The sequence below is a fragment of the Mustela putorius genome, unplaced genomic scaffold (assembly GCF_011764305.1).
Source record: "Mustela putorius furo isolate JIRA1106 unplaced genomic scaffold, ASM1176430v1.1 tig00003962_pilon_pilon_pilon, whole genome shotgun sequence".
NCBI classification, from domain to species: Eukaryota; Metazoa; Chordata; class Mammalia; order Carnivora; family Mustelidae; genus Mustela; species Mustela putorius.
The window spans coordinates 19614951-19639523 of record NW_025422106.1 but is presented as its reverse complement, the minus strand read 5'-3'; the positions used below and the strand labels follow the sequence as shown (position 1 = coordinate 19639523).

At 37.0% G+C, this 24573-nt stretch overlaps 2 protein-coding genes across 8 annotated transcripts in view; one reads left to right on the top strand and one right to left on the bottom strand.

The window, feature by feature from the left end:
• NF1 (neurofibromin 1) overlaps positions 1–24573 on the top strand; it is a 258675-nt gene that overhangs the window by 162565 nt on the left and 71537 nt on the right. The window lies entirely within an intron of this gene.
• OMG (oligodendrocyte myelin glycoprotein) lies at positions 15150–18999 on the bottom strand. The gene is made up of 2 exons (XM_004747047.3): positions 18845–18999; positions 15150–18012 (listed from the first exon to the last, which is right to left on the bottom strand). The coding sequence occupies exons 1-2, from the start codon at positions 18845–18847 to the stop codon at positions 16684–16686; spliced, it is 1332 nt and encodes a 443-aa protein (XP_004747104.1). The 5' UTR covers positions 18848–18999; the 3' UTR covers positions 15150–16683.

Genomic DNA, 24573 nt, shown 5'->3' with positions numbered 1-24573 from the left:
TTCTTGAGAATTTCAAACAATTTGAGTATGTTATTCTAGAAACAATTAGGCCCCGTCTTCCCATCCATAACTTTTCTCTTTGATCTTTGAATTTTTGTCTCACAAATAGGACACTTAAAAGTTTTCTTGGGTGGCAGTTACGCAAACACTTTTGGCAGTGAAGAACTTTCTGCTTTTTAAAAGATAACCTATAAGTATAATGCCATCGACACTTATTGCTCCTTTGCCTTATGTCGCTTAAACATTGAACACTTTGGAAGTTATGTATGTTTGGTTAGTTCAGAAAGCAGTTAAGGTGTTTGAGGATTGACGTTTTTGTCATGCTACTGGTACGCTTTTACATGTATTTGAAAGTAGAATATTTAAAACATTTCAGGAGGGTGTAGCACAAGTAAGTGGCTTTCTTTATTTTTTTTTTAAGATTTTATTTATTTATTTGATAGAGAGAGAGATCACAAGTAGGCAGAGAGGCAGACCGAGAGAGAGAGAGAGAAGCAGGCTCCTGCTAAGCAGAGAGCCTGATGCGGGACTCTATCCCAGGACCCTGAGACCATAACCCAAGCCGAAGGCAGAGGCTTTAACCCACTGAGCCACCCAGGTGCCCCACAAGTGGCTCTCATTGTGGACAGTTACTTGTAAAGAAACCATTTGTGAGCTCCCTGAGAAAGTGGATGTGTAAATACGCATAAGCAGGATACTGTTATGTTAGACTTGAATATGATACCTTTTAGAATTGTACTTAAGCACTTTTCTCTTCTGTGGTAAAATACCAGCCTTTTTGTTTTAGAAATCTAACAGGAAAAGATAACACATTTCCCCTTAGTTGCAAAATACATGCTCCACAGGCAAATGTCTGTCTTGGAACAAGTTGTTTCCTAATTTTATAATACTGTAAGTCTGTTATCTAATTTTGGCTTATTATCATTTATTCTTATTTTTTTCTTATTTTATTTTATTTTTATTTATTTCCAATGGGAAAAAGTAATTTAGTTTTTAGGAGAGAGATTCTTTCTTTCTCTTTCCTTCCTTTGGGTAATGGTATATCCATCTTCTTTGAGCTCTGAATGGAAGCCTTAACATCCGTCTTCACTTCTACCTGCTCCTAACCACATATAACTGACCAGTCATTAAGTCTTACTGATTTTGCTTCAGAAATTTTTTTATGCTTTATCCTCATATTTTAAACTCTGTTTACAGTTTAATCAATTGTCAAAGCTGAGGTTAGCAAACATTTTTGGTAAAGGACCACACAGTAGATATTTTGGTGTAAAGCCCAAACCAGAAAGATTTTTTAGTTCATTTTTTCTTTTTCTTGGGGGAGGGGAATTACTTTGTTTTGAACAGCTTTTTAAAAATGTTAGAGCCTATGGTGAGTGCTATGAAATGTGTAAGCCTGATGAGTCACAGACCTGTACCCCTGTACCCCAGGGACAAATAATACATTATATGTTTATATGTGTGTGTGTATATATGCACACACACATATACATACACATATATTGTATGTTCATATATATATATATGTATATATACATATATGTGTGTATACACACACACACACACACACCCCACACACAAAATGTTAGAGCCATTCTTAGTTTGCAGGCTCTGCCAAAACAGGCCACAAGGGCATGTAGACAGTATATTGCTGGTGGACAACGATTTGCTCATCTCTGGTCTAGGCTATTACAACAACTTCCTAATTGGATTCCTTGTCACCAGGATATTACCCCATCCCCTCCATTTTCCACATTACCACCAGAATGATCTCTCTAAAATATGACCATGTTACTTCCAGATAAAACCTTTTATGTGCTCCTGTTAGCTAAATTTTCATATGTAAGACATTTATATACCACCTTTGGTAATGCCAAATGAGCATTCTGTACATTACTTTTACAGTGATCAAAAAGTCCTAAAACCACTTGTTTCAGTTGGTCATTTAAGTTTAATAACAGAAGACTAGCCATCACAGTGTGTAGTAACATCGATAGAAGGATGGTTGAGACCTTGTATTATTAGGCCTAGCCTTGAGCTTCAGCAGCACTAACCATCTTACCGTCGGCCTTGGATGCCCTTCGTTTTTTTGTTTTGTTTTGTTTTAAAGATTTTATTTATTTATTTATTTAATTGACATGGGAGGGAGAGACAGTGAGAGAGGGAACACAAGCAGGCTTCCTGCTGAGCAGGGTGCTCAGTGTGGGGCTCAATCCCAGGACTCTGGGATCATGACCTGAGCTGAAGGCAGATGCTCAATGAATGAGCCACCCTGATGCCCTTCCTTTAATGTAGGGCAAACTCCTACTATTGATTCAAGACCCATCTCGGTAACCTGACCCATTATTCCTCTAGGCAAGTTTAAAAAATAATAATAACAGCTTTAGTGAGATCAAATTCATGTATTTTAAAATTTACTTTTTTTAAGTATACAGTTCAGTAGTTTTTAGTATATTTACTGAGTTGTGCAGTTATGTCTACGTTAGACATTTAATCACTTTCCCCCACCCCCCAAAAAAACCCATACCCATTAGTTATTCTTTTTTCTGATCCCATTCACACTTCCTAGTCCCTGGCATCCATACCTCTATGGATTTGCCTCTTCAGGGACTCATACAGTATGTGCTCTTTTGTGACTGGCTTCTTTTAGTTTACAAAGTTTTTTCAGGGTTCATGGAAGTTGTAGCATGTTATCATTACTTTATTCCTTTTTATAGCTGAATAATATTCCATTGCAAGCACATACCCCATCTTGTTAACCCATTCATCTGGTCAGGGATATTGTTCCATTTTTTGCTATTATCAATAATGCTGTTATAGATATTCATATATAATTTTTGTCTGGATATATGTATTTTACTTTCTTAGGTATGAATCTTTAGAGTAGAATTATAACTTGATGTTTAACCTTTTGAGGGTTTGCCAAACTGTTTTACAAAGCAAGTTTATCATTTTACATTTTCACCAGCAGTGTACAAAAATTTAAATTTCTCCACTGCCTCATCCAACATTTGTTCTCCTCTGTCTTTTTAAGGCAAATTTTGGCAAAATACCTCCTTACTAAACCATTGTATATTCTATTATTGTTTATCAGTGGTGATATTAGAATATAATTTTTCCTTTTTTAATTGAAATATAATTGACAGATAATCTTTTATTAGTTTCAGGTGTACAACAAAATGATTCAGTAGTTGTATATATATTGAAAAATGATTATCACAATAAATCCAGTTAATATCCATCACACGCATAGTCATGAATTTTTTTCTTGTGAGGAGAATTTTTAAGATCTACTCTTAGCAACTTTTAAATATTTAATACAGTATTATTAATTATGGTCACCATGCTGTACATTACATCCCTAAGGAATTGCTTATTTTATAACTTGAAGTTTGTACCTTTTGACTACCTTCTCCCATTTCACCCACCCACCCCCAGCCCTTGCCTTTGGCAACCACCAATCTCTTCTCTGTATCTGTGAGTTCACTTTTTTGTTTTTTTAAAATCCACATGTAAATGAAATCATACAGTATTTGGCTTTCTCTAATTTATTTCTCCTAGTGTAATGCCATCAGTGTCCATCTATGGTATAAATGGTAAGATATACTTCTTTTTTATAGCTGAATAACATTCTGTTTGTGTGTGTGGGTGTGGGTGGGTGTGTGACATTTTCTTAATCCATTTCATCAGTGGACACTTAAGTTGCTTCCGTGTCTTGGCTATTTAATTTTTTATTTTTATTTTCTTAAAGACGTCTTCATTTGAGAGAGAGAGTATGTGTGTGTGCACATGCACAGGAGGAGAGACCGAGGGAGAGAGAAAGAGAGAGAGAGAATCCTAAGCAGACTCCCCACTGAGCATGGATTCCCAACATGGGACTCCTTCCCATGATCCTGAGATCATGAGTTGAGCTGAAATCAGGAATCATATGCTTAACTGACTGAACTACCCAGGTTCCCTCTGACTATTTTAAATAATGCTGCAGTGAAGCTAAGGGTGTATGGAATATAAATTTTCTGTTCTCCTCTTGGACTTTTAGCTCCTCGGTCTAGATATCTTTATCTAGAAACAGAGAATGTAGCAGAGTAGGTTGTAATTCATAGAATACTTAATAAATGAACCTAGCTTTTAATTGTTACCTATATTTAATCATTCAGTGATAGTATTAAGACTAATTACCAGTTTAAATTATAGACACACATGACTATAATTTGAAGGAAGAAGACTTGATTTAAATAGCAATTAGAATTGGAGTTCTAAATTGTGGTTTTCTTTTCTGCCTACTTGGTTTATAGAAGTATAGTGACCTTGGGTGTTAGTGAAACAAGGCTTTTGTTTACTCATCAAAGGTGATTTAATGATTGATTCTGGATAATCTGGTAGTTGTGACTTGACATGTGCTATAAAATAATATGGTTAGTGGCTACAATCTTATGTATTGCTATGAAAAAAAAAACAGTGTTTTTTTTTTTAAGATTTTAGTGTGAGTAAGAGTGGCACAGAGGGGTGGGAGGGGCAGAGGAAAATGGAGAGAAAGAATCTCCCACAGACTCCTTGGGAAGCACAGAGCCTGATGCGGAGCTCAGTCTTAGGACCCTGAGATCCTAAATCTCCTGAGCCAAAATCAAGAGTCTGACACTTAACTGACCATGCCATCCAGGTACCCCACCAGTTGTTGTTGTTTTAATGAATTGTGGTTCACCTCCTTTAGTGTAAGTATGTGATCCTTGAAAGGAGATAATCCCAAGATGTCCTGAAGAGCTTTGAATATATAAAACAACATGGGAAAATTCTAAAACCAGCAATTAAGAGTAAATACATCCAAGTGACTATTGTTCCTTTCAGAAGAGTCCCTGTTGGACGTGATATACTTCAAATCCTGCTGCCTTTGAGCACAGCATTTAAAGGAAATCGTTTTTGGAAGGACTGTCAAAGTCTGAAGTCTATTTAGATATGGCAAGAAAATCTTCATACTTGAAATTTTTTTGTTAAGACAAAATGTCAAGCTAAGTAATACTATTTTTTGTTTAAAATGAGTTTTTTCTTACGTGACTTACAAACTGGCCCTTAGTAATACTTGCATCATGTGTGACATTTATGTTAAAAATTAAAATCAGGGAGCACCTGGGTGGCTCATTGAGTTAAAGCCTCTGCCTTTGGCTCAGCTCATGATCCCAGGGTCATTGGGCTATCTGCTCCTCAAGGAGCCTGCTTCCTCTTCTCTCTCTCTCTGCCAGCCTCTTTGCCTACTTGTGATCTCTGTCAAATAAAGAAATAAAAATATTTTTTAAAAAATTAAAGTCAGTTTATAGTCAACTCATACTTAATGTTTGAAGATGTTTTACTATTTTCAGGTGACTCTTTGGTGCTTTGATTAATTTACATGTGCTTTAAAGAAACTTCACAGTGTCTCTAAGTTTATACAGTCCTGCAGCTTTTATTGTTTTTTTAACTTAGAGTCAGGGCAAGAGACTTCTAGCACTTCAAGTATATACTTGGTTAAAGCAAGAAAGATTTCATGTAATCATTGTAGAAAAGCCACACTATGAGGAAATATTAAAACTTATCAATGGATGGCATTGTTAAATGTTTCTTTGCCTATTTGTCATCAGTATGAGGAACTACAGCTGAGTATCTGCTTTCTGAGTAGTCAGACTGGTAAATGGATGTGGCCGTGTGCCAGTTACTCTTACGTTACATGATGTCTTACAGGCAGGAGCGGTTGCTGAGGCTTTGTTTGGCAAACGAGGGCCTTCCTGGTGGTTATTGTGGTGATGACATCTTTGTTTTCCCTTACTGATACTTTGTTTCTTTTCTTCCTCAAGAAAAGCATTCAATCTTAGTTTATTTTCTGTTGAAGCAAGGATTTGACAGGCATTTTCAATTCCTTCAGCCTCCCAGAATGTTCTGTTTGTTTGAATGGTGACTATGGGCAACAAAGTCTCAAAGTGAAGAACTATGTTTCTTGGTATTGAATATTTCATCAGATTTATGTGATACTTGGCCATGAGATATATATGTGAATTATTCAGATATCTGATTTTTTTTTTTTTTTTTACTGCTAAATCGTATTTCCTATGGGACAAATAAATAGCAAACTTTGTAAACTCATTATTTGAGGTCTAACTACCATACATGGGGAATTAGGTACCATTCTGGGTTTAGTCATTTCCATTTCTGATCTTGGTGATTGCCCAGGAATCTCTTAAACAAGGGACAACAGTAACCTTTAAAAAAAAATGTAGCTTTAATAAACATGATTTAGACTATTCTTTAAAATACCTATATGGAATACATGTTCTTGACTAGATTTTTACCAGAAGACCCACTGAATCACTTGCCCAAGATAATAACACAGACTGTAGATGAGAAAACCTCTCATGCACTTTTAAACTGCCATGTGCTTTAAGTACGTTTAGAACACTGTTTGGATCAGAAAAGAATTACATAGTTCATTCTTTTAACTCTATCTGTGCACGTGCCTGTGTGTGTGTTTAGTTTTTGTGCTTCGATCTTATCAATGACTTCCAACAGATTCATAGTATCAGGCAATGAATTATGGAAAGGATAGATAGGGATATTGAGCGTATGTCTCCACCAGTTCCTAAACATGTTTATTGGAGTTGGGGCTTTGAGCCAAAATGGCATTTTTTTTTCTTAAGTTAAGCTTCTTTAAAACCTCACTTTGCACAACACTTTCCAAAGCGTGAAGCAAACTAATCTGCTTAAACGTTAACAATTGAGGTGGCATTTTTTTCTGTTTCCCTGACTGGTTTCCCTCAAGCAATCTGCTGGTACTAAGTTGTTCACAGGTATCATAATTAACGTTTCTCTGGAATTGTTCCATAGGTAACTCATACTTGCCCAGAGCTAATTTCTTTTAAGTAGCCACCAGCCAAATCTTCCTTCCTTCTTTTTTTCTTTTTCTTTTTTTTTTTTTTTTTTAAGATTTTACTTACTTTTGGGGGGGGTGCAGGGGGGAGGGAGAGAGAGAAGCTCATGCAGATTCCCCACTGAGCTTGGAGCCCAACATGGGGCTCGATTCCATGATCTTGATCATGACCTGAGTCACAACCAAGAGTTAGAGGCTTAAACCAGCTGAGCCACCGAAGCACCCCTTCCTTCATTCATAACTTCTTTTCGATCTCTCCTTTTTCTGGACTCTGAAGCTATTACTTGACCTGATGGAAGAAACTTAGATTGTAGAATAAGACTTTCAGAGGTTTGACTTGGTCTGTCTTAAGTAAGTTGTTGTTAGCCCACCAGTTATGTATCTTTCATCTTTATTTATAACTTCAGACCAAATGGTCAAAAAATTCGTAGGAGGGAGTGATATCTAAACTAAAATCAAAAGGATGAATGAGTTTGCCAAGGGAAGAAGAGGGAAAGTAATACTCTGCAGAGGACATGCAGTATCTCTGAAAGCCAGGTGGCAGGAAAGAGCATGATGAACCAGAGACAAAAAGACATTTTGCTTGAATTATACAATGAGGGAGATGGAAGGTTTAAAGATGCTACTTACTGTAATGGAAGGCAAGTGCCTGACCATAATTAAACCATATTGAGAGTTTAGACTGTATTCTGAGACTTGGAAATTATGAATGTTCTGGGGGGTTTTGTTTGTCTGGAGGAGAGAAAAGAGCTCATCTGGTTAGATTTGTTGGGGGAGCACTCCTCATGGTAACTGGCCATGTGGAGCTAGCGGTAGCTCATAAAGTGTGTAGGCCAACCTTGGAGAAGCTGCATGTTCATTGGGACCACTGCAATGAAGCAAACATCACCGTAAAGTGAATCCAACGAATTTTTGGTTTCCCACTGAATGTAAAAGTGATGTTTGCCCGTTAAGTGTGCAACAGCATGTCTAAAATAACAGTGTACATTCCTCTACTGATGATACTTTATGCTGAAAATGCTAATCATCATTTGAGCTTTCAGCAAGTTGTAATCTTCTTGCTTGTAAAAGTTCTTGCCTTGGTGTAATGGCTGCTGACCAGTCAAGGTGCTGGTTGCTGAAGCGGAGGTGGCCTTGGCAATTAAGACAAGGCAACAATGAAGTTCCATGCACTGATTGACTCCCTTTCAGGAATGATTTCTCTGTAGCACGTGATGCTGTTCAATAACATTTTACTCATGGTAGAACTTCTTTCAACATTGAAGTCAGTTCTCTGAAACCCTGCTGTTGCTTTTTCAAGTAAATGTATGTCATATTCTAAGTCTTTTGTTGTTATCTCAACAATTGCCATGACATTTTACCAGGAATAGATTCCAACTCAAGAAACCACTTTCTTTGTGCATCCATCAGAAGCAGCTCCTTATCTCTTCAGGTTTTACATGAGGTTTCAGCAATTCAGTCACGTCTTCAGACTTCACTTCTAATCTAATCCTATTTTCTTGTTACTTTACCACATCTTCAGTTACTTCTTCCACTGACGTCTTAAAACGGGACGTCAAGAGGTTGAAATCAATTTCTTACAGGGGCGCCTAGGTGGCTTAGTCAGTTAAGCAGCTGCCTTCATCTCAGGTCATGATCCCAGGGTTCTGGGATCAAGTCCCACATCGGGCTCCCTGTTCAGCGGGGTGTCTATTTTTCCCTCTGCCTCTGCTCCTCCCCCTGGTTGTGCTCTCTGTCTGTCTCTCTCTGTCAGATAAATAATAAAATCTTAAAATAAATCAACTTCTCCCAAAACTCCTGTCCATCTTGATATTTTGACCTCTTTAGTGATGGCTTCTAGAATGGTATCTCCTTTTCAGAAATTTTTTAATTTACTTCATCTGGTTCCATCAGAGGAATCAGTATCTGTGGCAGCTGTAGTCTTATAAAATGTATTTATTTAGTAAGACTTGAGGGTCACAATCACTTTTTGATCTATAGGCTGCAGAATGGATGTTAGCAGATATGAAAACAGCTTTACTCTCGTTGTCCATCTCCATGACAGCTCTTGGGTGACCAGGTGCGTTGTCAGGAAGCATTCGTATTTTGAAAGGAATCTTCTTTCTGAGTAACAGTTCTCAACAGTGGCCTAAAATATTCAGTAAAACCATGTTGTAAACAGATGTGCTGATATTCAGGCTTTGTTGTTCCATTCGTAGAACACAGGAAGATTAGGTTTAGCATAATTCTTAAGTGCCCTAGGATTTTCAGTTTTATAAATGAGCATTGGCTTCAACTTTAGGTCACCCGCTGCATTAGTCCCTAACAAGAGGTTCAGCCTGTCCTTTGAAGCTTTGAAGCTATGAATCAGTTTCTTTCTAGCTATGAAAGTCCTAGATGATGTTGTCTTCTGATAGACAGCTGTTTTTGTCTACGCTGAAAACCTGCGGTTTGGCGTGGCCGCCGTCATGAAGGATCTGAGCTGGATCTCCTGAAGATCTTGCTGCAGCTTCTGCCTCAGCACCTGCTGCTTCCTCTTGTTGCTTCTCTGTTACGGAAAATGCTTCTTTTCTTAAACCTCATGAACTAACCTCCGCCCGCTTCAGACTTTTCTTCTGCAGCTTCATCCCTCTCTCAAACCTTCACAGAACCGAAGAGAGTTGGGGCCTTGCTCTAGATTAGGCTTTGGCTTCAGGAATGTTGTGGCTGGCTTCATCTTCTATTCAGACCCTGAAAACTTTCTCCATGTCAGCAATCATGCTGTTTTGCTCTCTCATTATTTGTGTGTTCACTGAAGTAGCTTCAAGAACTTTTCCTTTGCATTCACAATTTGGCTAGCCATTTGGGACAAAGGGCTTAGCTTTTGGCCTAACCTTGACTTTCGACATGCCCTAAGGGTGGTCATTGCTAGCTTTTGATTTATTTATTTTTTTTAAGATTTATTTATTTATTTTGGAGAGAGAATGAGTGAGAGAGCACATGCATGTGCATACGTGAACTGGGGGAGGGTCAGAAAGAAAGTATCTCAAGCAGATTCCCCACTAAGCACAGAGTGCAATGCGAGGTTCAGTCTCAGGACGGAGATCTGACCTGAACTGAAGTCACTTAACAGACTGAACTACCCAGGTTCCCTTAGCTTTTGATTTAAAGTGAGAGACGTCAACTCTTCCTTTCACTTGAACCCTTAGTAGCCCTTATAGGGTCATTCACGGCCCTGATTTCAAGACTGTTGTGTCTCAGGGAGTAGGGAGGCTGGAGGGGAGGAAGAGAGATGTGAAGTGGGGGTTGGGGAGGGCTGCTGGTTGGTGGAGCAGTCAGAGCATACACATTTACTTATTCACCATCTTGTATGGGGGCAGTTCTTGGCACCCCAAAACAGTTGTAGTAGTAACATCAAACACCACTGATCACGGATCACCATATAACTAATATAATGATAATGAAAAAGTTAGAAATATTGGGAGAATTACCAAAATGTGAGAGAGACAAAAGCGAGCAAACACTATAGAAAAAAATGGCACAAATAGACTTGCTCAATGTAGGGTGGCAACAAACCTTCAATTTGTAGAAAACACACTATCTACAAAGCGCCATAAATGAAGCCCAATAAAAGGAAGTATTCCTGGGGATTCCTGGGGGTGTCAAAGGCAGTTGATTAAGTGACTGCCTTTGGCTCAGGTCATGATCTTGGAGTCCGAGGATCGAGTCCCACATCGGGCTCCCTGGTCAGCAGTGAATCTGCTTCTCCCTCTGACTCTCTCTCAAGTACTTAAATAAAATCTTTATTTAAAAAAAAAAAAAAGGAGGTATGCCTGTATAGGTGCTTCCAAGAATTCTGATTATACTTCTCCATCTCTGATCTTTACTTCAGATACCCTCTAGTTTGTTGGCTACCCCTACCTAGTCACAATTCATTTTTCATCGTCTCATTTTTTTGTTTTCCTGCTCAACCTCGATCTTGTGGACAGGTTTTCAAATAGTTCTTTTCTTGTATCTCTTGGCATTTCTCAAGGACAAAGTAGGTAATAAAACGTACCTGGTATACAGTATCAGCATTTTGGTATATTTCTCTTTTTTGTTGTTTTTAATACATAGTTCTATATTTATGTTTATATCTGGTTACTTTTGCTTTTCTTCCTAGTTTTTGCATTTTCCACCTTTCAAACTTGAAAAAAACTCTAATAAATATTTTTATTAGACACATAATATTCTGGTCAGTGGATCATGATTTACTTACCTCATGTCCTAATGGTAGATATTTAGTATTGTTTCCTTTTTTGTTGTCAGAAAGAGTTTACCTAGAATTTACTAGGTTATAGGTTAAAGTATTTTAGGTTTTTGATCACTGCCCATAGTGGGTGTATTAAATTAAGAATATGCAGATAGTACCATAATGAGTATTTGCCCAAAGAAAACAAAAACACTAATTTGAAAAGCTATATGCACCCCTGTGTTCATTGCAGCATTATTTACAAAGTCGAAGTGTAAGCAACCCAAGTGTCCATTGATAGATGAATAGATAAAGACAATGTGGTATATATATATGTATATGGTGAAAGATTACTCAGCCATAAAAAAGAATGAAGTCTCACTGTTTCTTACAACCTGGATGGACCTAGAAAATATTATGCTAAGTGAAATAAATCAGACAGAGAAACACAGATAGCATATGACTTAATGATGTGGAATCTAGAAAACAACAATCAACAGACTAACAGACTCATAGAGAACAAACTGGTGGTTACCAGAGGGTAGGTGAATGTGGAGATAGGTGAAATAGGTGAAGGGGAGTAAGAGGCATAAACTTCCACATATAAAATAAGTAAGTCATGGAGATAAAAAGTACAGCAGAGGAAATACGGTTAATAATATTGTAATAACATTATATGGTGACTACACTTAGAATTGTCGAATCACTATGTTATACACCTAAAACTAATATCACATTGTATGTCAACTATATTGCAGCTGAAAAGGGAGGAGAATGGATTATTTAAAAAAAAAGAGAGAGAGAGAGAGAGAGTATGCAGATTATAAGCTGTTGAATGAGGAGGCACAAACCAACTACACAGGGTTGGCAGGGAGGTCCCTCAGCATCTGGGCTTCTGCTCTGGGGAAGTGAAAACCCTGGGGTTGTTTTGATTTGATTGTTTCAATACACTCACTCAAAGGAAGTAAAGTCAAAAGATTTATTACTTATGGATCCCAGAAATATGGGGTGGGGGAGTCTGCACAGTGACCTAGAAGAAGGGCAGTCTTCCATCGCGGGTTACCAGCGAGCAGAAAATAGAGCATGGAGCACGGGGTAGCAAGCACCTATTACTTATAAGGTGGTTGGGGTGATGGTCACTAAAATTTTAATGGGCTCATCTCTAAGCAGTTATTTAAAAATGTGCCCCAGGAAAAGCAAAGCAGGAGCTTGTGGTAGAAAGCTCAAGTCCTTATCTATATGTCCAGACTCAGGGTTTGTGCAGGGTTGTCATACTGCAGAATGCCTAGGCAGCAACCTAAAATAGCTGTTTTCTCATCGCAGATGCCAATTGCTGTCCAAAGGATTTGTACCAGTATGTGAATGTAGCTATTTTGTGATGTCTTCCCTAGCCTTAATTTTTATTTATTAAAAATTGCTTGCGAATTACTAATGAGAATGGTATCATACTTTATTTTTATTTCTCAGTTATTATGGGGTGGGCCATATTCCCAGATACTTATCCATCACCATGCTTTCTGTCTTTTAAATATTCAGTTTATGTCCTTTGCCCGTTTATCCATTGGGAATCTAAATATTTTTTTTTTATCAATTTTGTGAGCTTTTGGTTAGCAATCTCCTTTATGGTATTCTCTTTGTTTTTATTAGGCTCATTGTTTCAGCATAAAGAAATTTGGGAGTTTTGTATAGACAAAACTATTGATGATTTCTTTGTGGGTTTTTTTTTTCTATTTCTAATTTTAAAAAGTCACCCAGAGATTTATAAATATGTGTAAATCCTGTGATGGTTTTAAGACTTCCTTTTTTTTAATGTCTTTTTTAGTTCACTGTATAGGTTATCACATGAAGTGAATGTTAAATTGGGCTGTGTTCAGTTTCCCCACCATTCTTTATTGAGTCTTACCCTTACCATGGAATTTGTGATATTTTTCCCCCTCCATGTTAATAATGTTTAGGAATATTACGTGGTATGCACTGTTCTGAGCATGTTGCGTGAATTATCTTATTTTGTCCTCACTCCTCACAACTACCCTGTGAGGAAATGGAATTCTCCTGTGCTGTATGCTCTGGTTGCACTTTCATTTCTATGCTATGGATGTCTTCCTTTCTATTTTTAGGACCTTACCGTTCTTTCTTAATTATTAGAGCTGAGATGTGTTTTCCTCTAGAGAAAGTGTAAGGTAACTCTACTACTTCTTTTTTCTATTCATTCATTCATTCATTCCCAGATTAACTTAAGTTTTTCATTTCTTGTTCCAAAAAGAATTTCATTGAGGTATTTGTCAGAGTTGGTTTACTCAATGAATTATACTGGAAATAATCTCATCTTTGCAGTATCACTCAAGGTGTGTCTTCTGTACTTAGCCTTTATGTCTGGTACATTCCAGGTGCTGAATAAATGTCTATTGATTGAAAGAATAGATGAATGGAGAAATCTTTATCATCTCCATCAAGTCTTGGTTAATACCTCTCATTAATGTTTTTTAGCTTTTCCCCATCTGGGTCCAGCATATTTCATATGAATGTTATTTCTTGGCATTGTAGATTGGATTTTTTGTTGCTGCCATGGGCAGTATCTTCTTCCTGGGATTTTCTAATTATTTGTTGCCTGTATATGAGAAAGTCACTCATGGTTCCATATTTTTTTCATTAGTTATTTAAGGTTATTCTTTTGAAGGCATTCCTGAGGAATCCTTGGGATAGGCAGTTATTTCAGTCTCTTAGTAATAATTTTGTTTATTTCCATATAATTATATCTGTTGTTCCTATTCTGGAATTTCCCAAATACTGTTGAAAAGATCGGTGATAATCAGCATTATTGTTTTGATTCTAATTTTAATAGAAATCTAACTTTTCACTTTCAACCATGATGTTGGCTGGTGGTTTGCAATGCATGGTATCATTGTTTATCTAGTTCTTAAAATGTATTTCACAAGGAATAATCTTATAAAAGACTTGGGGTTGACTTTCATGTGACATTTTTGGTGTCCACTGAAAGAACTTGCTGCTACTCCAGAGCATTGTTATGGAAGAATTGAATAGCACATACTTGTGATCTTTCAGTTGAACCAAAGATGTTTTCTCATTCTGCTGTGATAATAAAGTTTCTCTGACTTTCTTCTGGCTCCCTATTCCACTAATATCTGAACCTGAATTCTGGAGGGCGGAGAGCAGAGACTGAAGCACACACATCCTTTCATTTTACTGCTGCTAGGGTGGAGAGCTTGGGTGTTTCTCTGTGCATGAATTTCTCAAAGCAGTAGGTTTGGATGTACACATGTGATAATAATCTGAACAATAGCAGCAACATTACTGCAGGTAGAGTGTCGGGGCCCATGACACTGCGTTAAGGCATCCTGTGAATTACACCATGTGATCCTCAAGAGAAACACTGTGAGTAAGTTCTGTGGGGTATTTGAGGCATGAGGAAACTGACCGAGAAAAGTGGTATCTTGTCCAGAATGGTACAGCTAAGAGACGACAGGCAGGATTTAGGCCTAAACTTAGACATCAGAGCACACACTCTTCACTGATACTTTATCCCTTACTGCATTTGCTTTGTCATTTGTGCTCTTATTTGAATCCTCTTGACTGGTGAGAAACAAAAGTTACTGTAAAATAGAACCTTAGGGGTGGATAAATGGATGGATGGATACATATCTTACGAGCTTGAGAGGACTAATGCATTTTGAAATGTTCATGAAGCCCAGTAATACAGTAGTTCTTGTCTTAGGGGCAAATAATGAGCCCTCCTCCATTAATAATGACAAGAACACAATTTCCTTAGAAGGAAGTTTATGTAATTACTTTAAGGTTAGGTAATAACTTCTTTCTAAGGACTTAGAGTCTGTGTAGTTGACATGCTTTATACTTGTAAATTTACTGAGTTTCTCTGGTGAAGATACTAACTCAGTGATTGGGAGGGAATGGGAACAGCTTATCCATTTGGAAAGCTAGTGAATTTTAAAATCATTTAGGGGACTTTTTCAAATAACCCCCTTTCTTCATGGTGAAATTCCCTGACATAGTAAGTTAGGTTTTCTGGGGCAGAGAAATGTTCAAGAGCCACGGTACAGGAAAGGAATTGCTTTATTGAAATTTAACAGTAATTTTTCCATAAGCCTGGTCCTTTAAACACACACACACACACACACACACACACAGGAGGGTTATTTCTTTTCTCTCTGAATAGAAATGTTCCCAGACCTAGAAAGAAGTCTTATCTTATTTTAAAGTGTCTTAGGAAGGAGCATAAAAGTTTCTTTCTGGACTCTCTCCCAACCCTAGGAATGGCTTGAAATAGATTCTTCCTTGTGTCTCACAAATTAAATACCTCATTTGTGGCCCACCTGCTTCAGTTATGCTTTCTTGCATTTTAATCTAGCCTTGTTTCAGAGCTTCTTTTCCTGACTCTTGGTTATTATATTTGTCTCTAATTCATAAGGTGGCTTACTTTTATACTTGTGGGAAGTTCTCCATTTTCTTCTAGTTGAGTCCCAGTGCAGTTTGATGTTGAGTGTTAAGATCTGTCCTATGCCCAGCCTTAGTCCTTTTGTGTGTTTTATTGGGCTCATTGCCTGGTTTTAGAGATGAATCCCATCCTTTTTTTCCATTTTCCTTTCCTTTTCCTGTCTCTTCCTTACTACTGCCCATGTTTCTTACACTCCCAGGATTTTATTCTGAAATGAACCTTATTTTTAATTAAGTCCGATTTTGATGTGCAAAGGATAGATTTTCCTCTCCTATATATAGAAGACATTTAATTGTGTAAATATTTAAATTCTCCATTAATAAATGGTCTGTTAAATATACTCTAAAACTGTTCCTTTACATGCCTTTAAAGGCAGACTTTTTATTGTGTTTCCAATACTTCTCTTAAATGCAAAAAACAAAGCTGTTAAACTTTCCTTATTAAAATGCAAAGCCTAGTGTCTTCTAGCTTTTTGAAGAGCTTTTGTCCATTATATAATCTGTAAAGTAGCCAAGAGTTCCTCAGAAGCAGGACATCATTTAGATTTGAAACAATTATGGTTTGTGTGTAACATAATGATGTGGCATAACCATTCATGGGGGGACAACCACGGTTATACTTCAGTGACAAAATCCTTGGATACCTCGAACATGTCATTTACCATAAAGACTTTATGAGGGTACCCCAGAACAGAAATGGTTAGGTCATTTTGACTCTACTCAATAGATTAAGTTGGTATGACTAGAAAGCCAAATGACACAGTTATGAGCATAGACCTTTTATTTTTTTCCCCCAGATGTTTGACAATGTAAACATACATAAAATACATATTAAAGTTTAGATGCTTTATATCTTGTGCAATAAATTGAAGCCTTAAAAAGAAAACATTTCATTAAAAAGAAGGAAACTCATTAGTTTTACTTAATTAAGACAGTAAAATAGCAGCGAGTACCAAGACATTGTGCACTTCTTTTATTTAAGACAAGTTACTTCATTACATCAGAGTCAGAAATGTAAGACTGGCTTTCTTGAATACTTATATAGCTTGAATCACTGGTTAGATAGGGACATATTTTCCCAACTGTACATCAGGGAAGAGTTCTTTCATTAGTTTCCAAAAAAAAATGCAGACCCTCAAACAGCCAGCATGACCACAGCATTGAGCATTAAGAGAAATGAAGCATTTACTTTCCAAGCACTTGCCACAGAAGGTAAGCGAGTCTTTACATTTGTGGTTGTCTCTTCCCTCCGTAAGTTAAGGGTTGTGCTTTGTTGAGGCATTTCAGAGAAATTATTTGGCATGCCACTAGTAATGCTTAGGGTCATGGGTGTTGGGGATGATTTTGTTGAGCTAGGGAGGCTTGTGTTTGTAACCATTCCATCTTGGAGATGAATAGTTAGAGTTGCAGCTGCTGCTTCATGTGAACTGATGGTTTCTATGGATGTCTCTTCTGGGTAGGGCACAAAAGCCTTGTCAGTGCTAGCAAAGGTGGTGTCTTTGCTTAGAGTGGCACCAAACGTTGTTTCCTTTGTTCGATATTGTTTGGGTGTTTTGGTCACTTTGGGTTGAGTAACCATACTCAGAGAGTTAATGGTGTCCACTGTCTGCATCCCACTTACAGTGAACAAGCTTGAGGTAAATCCAGGAGGTGTGGGATATATGTTATGTTCCTTCAGAGATGATATTTGGCTAGAACAGGGAGTCCCTATCACATGGGCTTTTGTTTCCATCATCCACTTCAGTAAGTAAGTAATGTTTTGTTTGTGGTCACACAACCACCTGTTATTGTAAAGGGTTATCTCTTGCAACTGAAAGAGTTGGTCAAAAGCTTGATCTGGAATGAATGTGAACTTATTATTGTGCAGGTAAAGATGTGTGAGATTGGTCAGGTTTATTAATGTTCCTGGAAGGATTTGTGTCAAGGAATTGTTAGACAGGTCCACGATATGTAGTTTGGAGGGCATATTGGTTGGAACTGTCCAAAGTTTGTTACTACTGAGGTTGAGAACCTCAAGACTTCTTAGTGTATTTTTAATGAGGACAACCTTTTCCAGCATATTCTTAGAAACATCCAGAAATTTAAGGTTCCACTGATAAGCAGTATCAGATTTGTCAAGCAGTTTAATGTTGTTGTTAGCTGCAGACATGTTCCAGAGGGACCGAGGTAACTGAGCAGGCAGGCTTTCGAGCCTGTTGTTTGAAATGTCCAGGGTCCTCAGATTGGTATATTGGGTTAACTGGTTATGAAGATCAGTAAAATGGTTATAAGACAGATTTAAATGGATAATATTCTCTTGCATTCCAGATGGTAATGTAGTCAAGTTTCTGCCTGAACAGTCCACATGCCTGTGCCTCTCTGTGCATATACATTGGAGAGGACAACTGCATAAAATACCAGGTGTGAGAAACAGAAGGATGAACAAGCTGGGAGACATTTTCAGTATCTGATATTCCATCAAAGCCTGGAAACAAACAGATACACCCTTCTTTTAATATGCAAACACAATTAGGCATCTGCATGGGTCAGTTAGCATTAGGCAAAATTTTCAATAAACCTCCTTGTTGTTGAGTCCTTTTATAATTGTTCCAGTGATTAAACTAACAAAGCTCCCCTTCATTTATAGTCCAAATGCTTAATCCTTCAATTGGGGCTATGTGGTAGAGAGGGACTCTCTCCCCCTACTTGCTTCTGCATTTTCACCCTTCTCTTCTCCCTTCTTTTACCATAGTCTTTCTTAATTTATCTTCCTAGAGCCTTTACATTACAAAATGGCATTCTCTGCAAATACAGAGTCAGAATCTTATGCTATTACTATTTTTGATAATATCCTTTCTTACTCAGATAGGAAAAAATGGCTGTCGAGTCTGTTTTGTTTTTTTTTTCTTTTTTTAAATCTCTGCAGTAATGTAATAGTCAATGTGTGTGTAGAGTAAGATTTTATTTAGATATTAAAACGATACTTTAAAATTCATCTTTGTCTTTTTAGGATAAATATATCCTCGTAAAACATTTTAAGGCACCTGAAAAATTCAGACCAAGACCATATCCTTAAACCTCGCATTTTATAGTGATTTTTTCTGTTTATTTCAGTGCCGATGCTAAAAGAAAGCAGTGTGGACATTCACAAAGTGAATGAATATTAAAAAGAAACCCCTCTACTGACACTGCAGCAAATTTCTGGTGCATGCACTTGCTTCTGAATATATATTCAGTCCTCACACTGACTTTTTCTTTAAAAAAAGGGGGAAAAAATTCCCAAAGTCAGTCTTTTACTGATCTAAATAACAGCTTACCATAGTGTCGTCTTCAGCAGCAGCATCTCATTTTCTCCGGGAAACTTAAGCTTAAAGGTCGCCTTGTTCTGGAGAGTGGGAACCGCTTCTGGCTGTGGGCTGTGCTTGCCTGCTCAGCTGCATTGTGTTGCTGGGAGCTGAAGCTCTGCAACCACCTGATCAGTACCACAGAGGAGGACTGCAGAGCTGTCATTGGCGCTGACTCGAATCTATTGCAAGAGGTGCACACGCAACAAAATGGACCCCCCCATTAAAAAAAAAAAATTACGGCATTGAGCATTCCTATGGATCTCTGATTTGCTATAGGATATAGTGCCTCGTGTACCTTAGACCTGGCCCTTTCTCATTTTTGTGTATCTGTCTGAGCTGATGTTCTGCATTCGAACATGGCCTCATGAAGAATTTGTGGTTCTTTTTAAAGCCTCTACTCTATTCTTTTTACACATTAAAAAATGTTGAAAATGAATTTGACCTTCCCTGTGGATGGTTTTTCTAAGATGTTCATTTAACTATTTTTAACTCCTGCCTTTTCATGTTGTTCTAAAATGGTTCAATTGTCATGTCACTTTTGAGAATAACATAATACAATCTGTTTCATTTTCATATGCTCCCCGAACATGGTGATTATTACGTATAATCAGCTCTTTGAGTTTATCAACCACTTAAATCTTCATCTTCCTTTTTCGGAAATACTCAAGTACTTCCATATGGTTATTTTGTCTTTATCTTTTGATACAAAGGATCATTTAACCCAGACTATACAAGCAAGACTGCATTTTTAAATGAGCATCATATGCTTTTAATTAAATTTATGTGGTCAGATATGTTTTATTTTATGCTTTTTAGGTGAAGGATATTTTACAACATGCAACTTATTTTGTTCAGTCAATAGGTATATGAATTCTTTTCTCCAGAGACCTCTTTGATGCTGTAGGAATAACTGTTTATTTGATTTTATGTTTTAAAAATAATAGCATCAACTTTAGGTGATTTCTTCAGAATGTTTCACATTTTATTTTATTTTTTTTAGATTTTTTGAAATTTATTTGACAGACACACAGCAAGAGAGGCAACATAAGCAGGGGGAGTGGGAGAGGGAGAAGCAGGTTCCCCACTGAGCAAGGAACCTCATGTGAGGTTCGATCCCAGGACCCCAGGATAATGACATGAGCCAAAGGCAGCCGCTTAATGACTGAGCCACCTAGGCGCCCCTCACATTCAGTCTTACTGAGAAAGTAATTTAGAGTTTTTAAATTGCATGAAATAATGTCAAAGACAAAAACTTTTGGTCATGAGTTTTATAAAATGTGACCAGATTTATAGTCCCTTCTGCTTCCCTTTTTAGTGGATTGATTATATAAATAATCTGTTAAAATCAAATCTAATTTCCAGGATAGCCAGTTTATCTTAGAAAAGAAAGCAGATAAAGTCATGGCATTTTCGTTACAAAATTTTTACTATTTAAAAAACAAGCAATTATTAGTACATTCCATGTAAAGAAAATCTCCTTATGCCTTGTTGTTAATCCTTTTTTTCTCTAAATTATTATTTGTTATTATTTTGCCCCATATTTTACCCCAAATAGAATTTATTATATTAAAAATTTGAAATTTATTTTCTTAGAAAAGAAACTATACTCTAGGAGTCACCTTTTGTATAAAATTAATGTTCCTCGAAAAGTATCTACATTCTAAAAGTCTGCAGTGTTAGAAACTTATTATTGATTACGTGCTTTATTCCCACTTTACTTGGAGAGTTCAGCATTGGACTCTTAATAAGATTCTTTCTATGGATTTCAGAAACCAGTCATCAATCTTAGTGCTTAAAAGCAATGTGTTTAAAAATACTACATTCAGCAATATTGTTGTGGAAATAAGGAATGATTGTTTTGACATTTAGATTTCTTATATTTTAACTCCTGTTTTACTATTATACTTCAAGGAAGTCTCATTACATCAGTGTGGAAGTGTCCATTATACTTACCAGTAATTTTTTTTGAAACCAAGGACTTGTTATTTCATTAAGTTATGATTCAAATGATTTGGGGAGTAGGCTTTATTGAGATTAGGTTCTGCTATATATAATAGAAAATTCCAATACAACAACAGTGCCAGTATTTCTCATTTCAGGTTTGGGGACATACCAGTTGCTTCCTCTTTTTCAAAGATTATTATAAAATCCTCAAAAAGAGGGGAAATATTTTAATGTATTTGAATTATAATAATTTGTCCTTATGCTTTTAGAAATTCTCATGAAATAGGGGCCCCTGGGTGGCTCAGTGGGTTAAGTGTCTGCCTTTGGCTCAGGTCATGATCCCAGGGTTCTGCATAGCGGGGAGCCTGCTTCTGCCTCTCCCCACACTGAGCTCATGCTCTCTGTCGCTGTCTCTCTCTCCCTCTCTCAGATAAATAAATAAAAGCTTAAAAAAAAATTCCCATGAAATAATATAATAGTATTTTATTATTACTCAAAAAATAAGAATTTTGTATAGGCTTAAGTGTTTGTTACAACTTCTCTTAGGTATTAGGTATTATTTCAGATGCATTGCATTTAATATTTTTTATTTTTTCAAATTTTTATTGTTATGTTAATCACCATATAATACATCATTAGTTTTTGATGCAGTGTCCCAGATTCATTGTTTACATATAACACCAGTGCTCCAAGCAGTTCATGCCCTCCTTAATACCCACCAACAGGCTCCCCCATCCCCCACCCCCACCCCCAAACCCTTAGTTTGTTTCTTGGAGTCCACAGTCTCTCATGGTTCATCTCCCCCTCCAATTTCCTCCCCTTCACTTTTCCTTTCCTTCTAATGTCACACTGCATTTTAGATAAGCCTGTCAAGTCAGGAATTACAGCTATTTAGGCAACTATTCTAGACTAAGCATATATATATTTTTTTTTTCCATTTATATATTCTTTTGTGAAACACACTGTCCTAGGATATATCACCCCAACATTGTGAAAGGTATAACAGATTGGCAGATGCCAGGGAACAACTGTCCTGTGGTAATCAACAGTTTGGAAATCTAATCAGTTTGTCTTTTTTTTTTTTTTAACTCATTCCCATTTTATTTTATTTTTTCATTCCCATTTCATTTTATTTTGATTCCAGTATAGTTAACATAGAATGTTCTATTAGCTTCAGGTCTACAAAATAGTGATTCCACAATTCTGTACATTACTCTGTGCTTGTCATGATAAGTGTATAGTTTGTTTTTATTTCTTAAGTTCATAAAATTTGTCATGCTTGAGAGTAAAAGTATTATATTTTCTATCTTTAGTAATATTGTTGGCTATTCAGATTGAATTTGCTGCTGAAAACAATTAAGAGTACTGAACAAAGTATTTAATAGGATGTATGAACTGACAAGATAGAAATTACCACCTCAAAACCAGGTGGATCTTTCTGTTCTCCCCTCTGCACACCTTTTTTCCCATACTATTGGCTTGTTGCCAAAACTCGGTTATTTGTTCATCTCGATCTATCTGTTTGCTTCTTTATGAACATTTAATTTGTTCCTTTATCCCCCATATTTCCTATAAATGGTCTCTAACAGCATTAACATAATTGTTGTATCATCGTACAATAGTTTCAGAGTAATGCCAGTATTGCTACAATTAGATTACAGACTACTGAATAAAACGTAAGATTTCTTTGTAGCTCTATTTGTTCTTAGAATATATCTCACTAAGGATATGTAGTCAATTCTGTGCTCGCATGCAACTTGAAATAAGGATTTTTCTGTATGTTTATATAACCAACTTTGCATGAAGTTAGGTTCATTAGTTCTTAGGGATTGCTTAAGTCAAAACTATGTGACAAGGTGTATTCAGAGATATCTTCTCTATCCCCTTCACCCTATATCTGCTCTTCCTCTTATTGGTGACCATTTGTATTTGCTTTTGGTTATATATTTTTTAAAGATTTTATTTATTTATTTGACAGATAGAGATCATAAGTAGGCAGAGAGGCAGGGAGAGAGAGAGGAGGAAGCAGGCTCCCTGCTGAGCAGAGAGCCCGATGTGGGGCTCGATCCCAGGACCCTGGGATCATGACCAGAGCCGAAGGCAGAGGCTTTACCCCACTGAGCCACCTAGGCGCTCCTGGTTATATTTTAACTGTATTTCTTTTCTTTTTCTTTTTCTCTTTATTTATTTTCTTTTCTTTCTTTTTTTTTTTTTTTTTTTTTTGCAAACATACTAAGATGTGTATGTATTATACGTTCTTACTCCCTTTTCTTATATTAAGGGCTGCATATTAAATATACTATTATACATCCTTTTAAAAAGAAAAGACTTTATTTATTTGAGAAAGAGAGCACAAACAGCAGAGAGGGAGGGAGAGGGACAAGCAGACTCCACGCTGAGCACGGATCCTGTTGTGGGCTCATCAGGGTTTCAATCCCAGGACCCTAAGATCACAACCGTAGCTGAAACCATGAGTCAGATGCTTAATTGACTGAGGCACACTGGCACCCCTACTGTTTACACATCTTGTTCTTTTTTTTCCTGAATATATCTTGAAGATCATGCTACATCAGCATATAGGGATCTTTCACATTCATTTCACAATGCATAGGACCCCATTTGGGAATGTGCCATGGTTTATTCACCCAGTCCATGTTGATGGACATGTGGGTTGTTTCCAGACTTTTGCTGTTATAAATAGTGCCAGTGAATACCCTTGAACCTAAGTAGTTTCATATTTTGTCCAATGAATCTTTGAAAAAGATTCCTAAAGGGGCCCCTGGATGGCTCAGTAGTTAAGCATCTGCCTTTGGCTCAGGTCATAAGCCCAGGGTTCTGGGATGGAGCCCGGAGTCTGGCTCCCTGCTTGGTGGGGAAGCCTGCTTCTTCTTCTCGCAGTTCCCCTGTTTATGTTCCCTCTCTCGTTGTCTCTCTTTCTCTGTCAAATAAATAAATAAAATCCTTAAAAAAAAAAAAAAGGAAAAGATCCCTAAAAATGGGATTACTGAGTAAAAGGGTAAATTCATTTAGAACTTACCCAGATATTACTGGCTTCTTCTGTCTGATCCTACCATTTTGCAATCCCAGCAGCAGCATACCAAGGTGTCAGGTCTGTATCACCTCACCATACACTTTGTTGTGGAACTTGTGGCTTTATATCAATCTGATAAGTAAGAGTATCTCCACGTAATTTTAAATACATCTCTTATTATGAGGAATGTTGTATATCTTTACGTTTTTAGGAACCATTTAAATTCTTCTTTTTCCTAGGTTTTACACATTCCACATTATAAAAGAAATCTCATATTTTCTTCTATTACTTGTATAATTTTATGCTTTATATTTAGATCTCTGGTCCGTTTGGTGTTTATTCTAATGTAGTGTGAAGTATGGATCCAGTTTTATCTTTTTCCAAATGTATATCCATTTGTCCCCCTAGCTCTTTCTACTGATTGGAGATTGGAGTCCATTTCTGGACTTTCCATTCCACTCATCTAATCATGTATCAGTATCATGGTACATGATTATTATAATGTTTTAATTCTAGGTACCCAGATATTTTGTACTTTACTTTTTTTATTAGAACTAGGTAATAATAATTACAGGTCAAGTCATTGTGTCCCCCACTACCAGCTGCAAATGGAATATGTAAATAATACATATATATGTTGCAGTGCATGAAGTATGTGCTCGTTGGTCCTATATAAGTGAGAACAGTGCTGAACCAGGAGTCTGGGAACAGACACAGCTTTTAG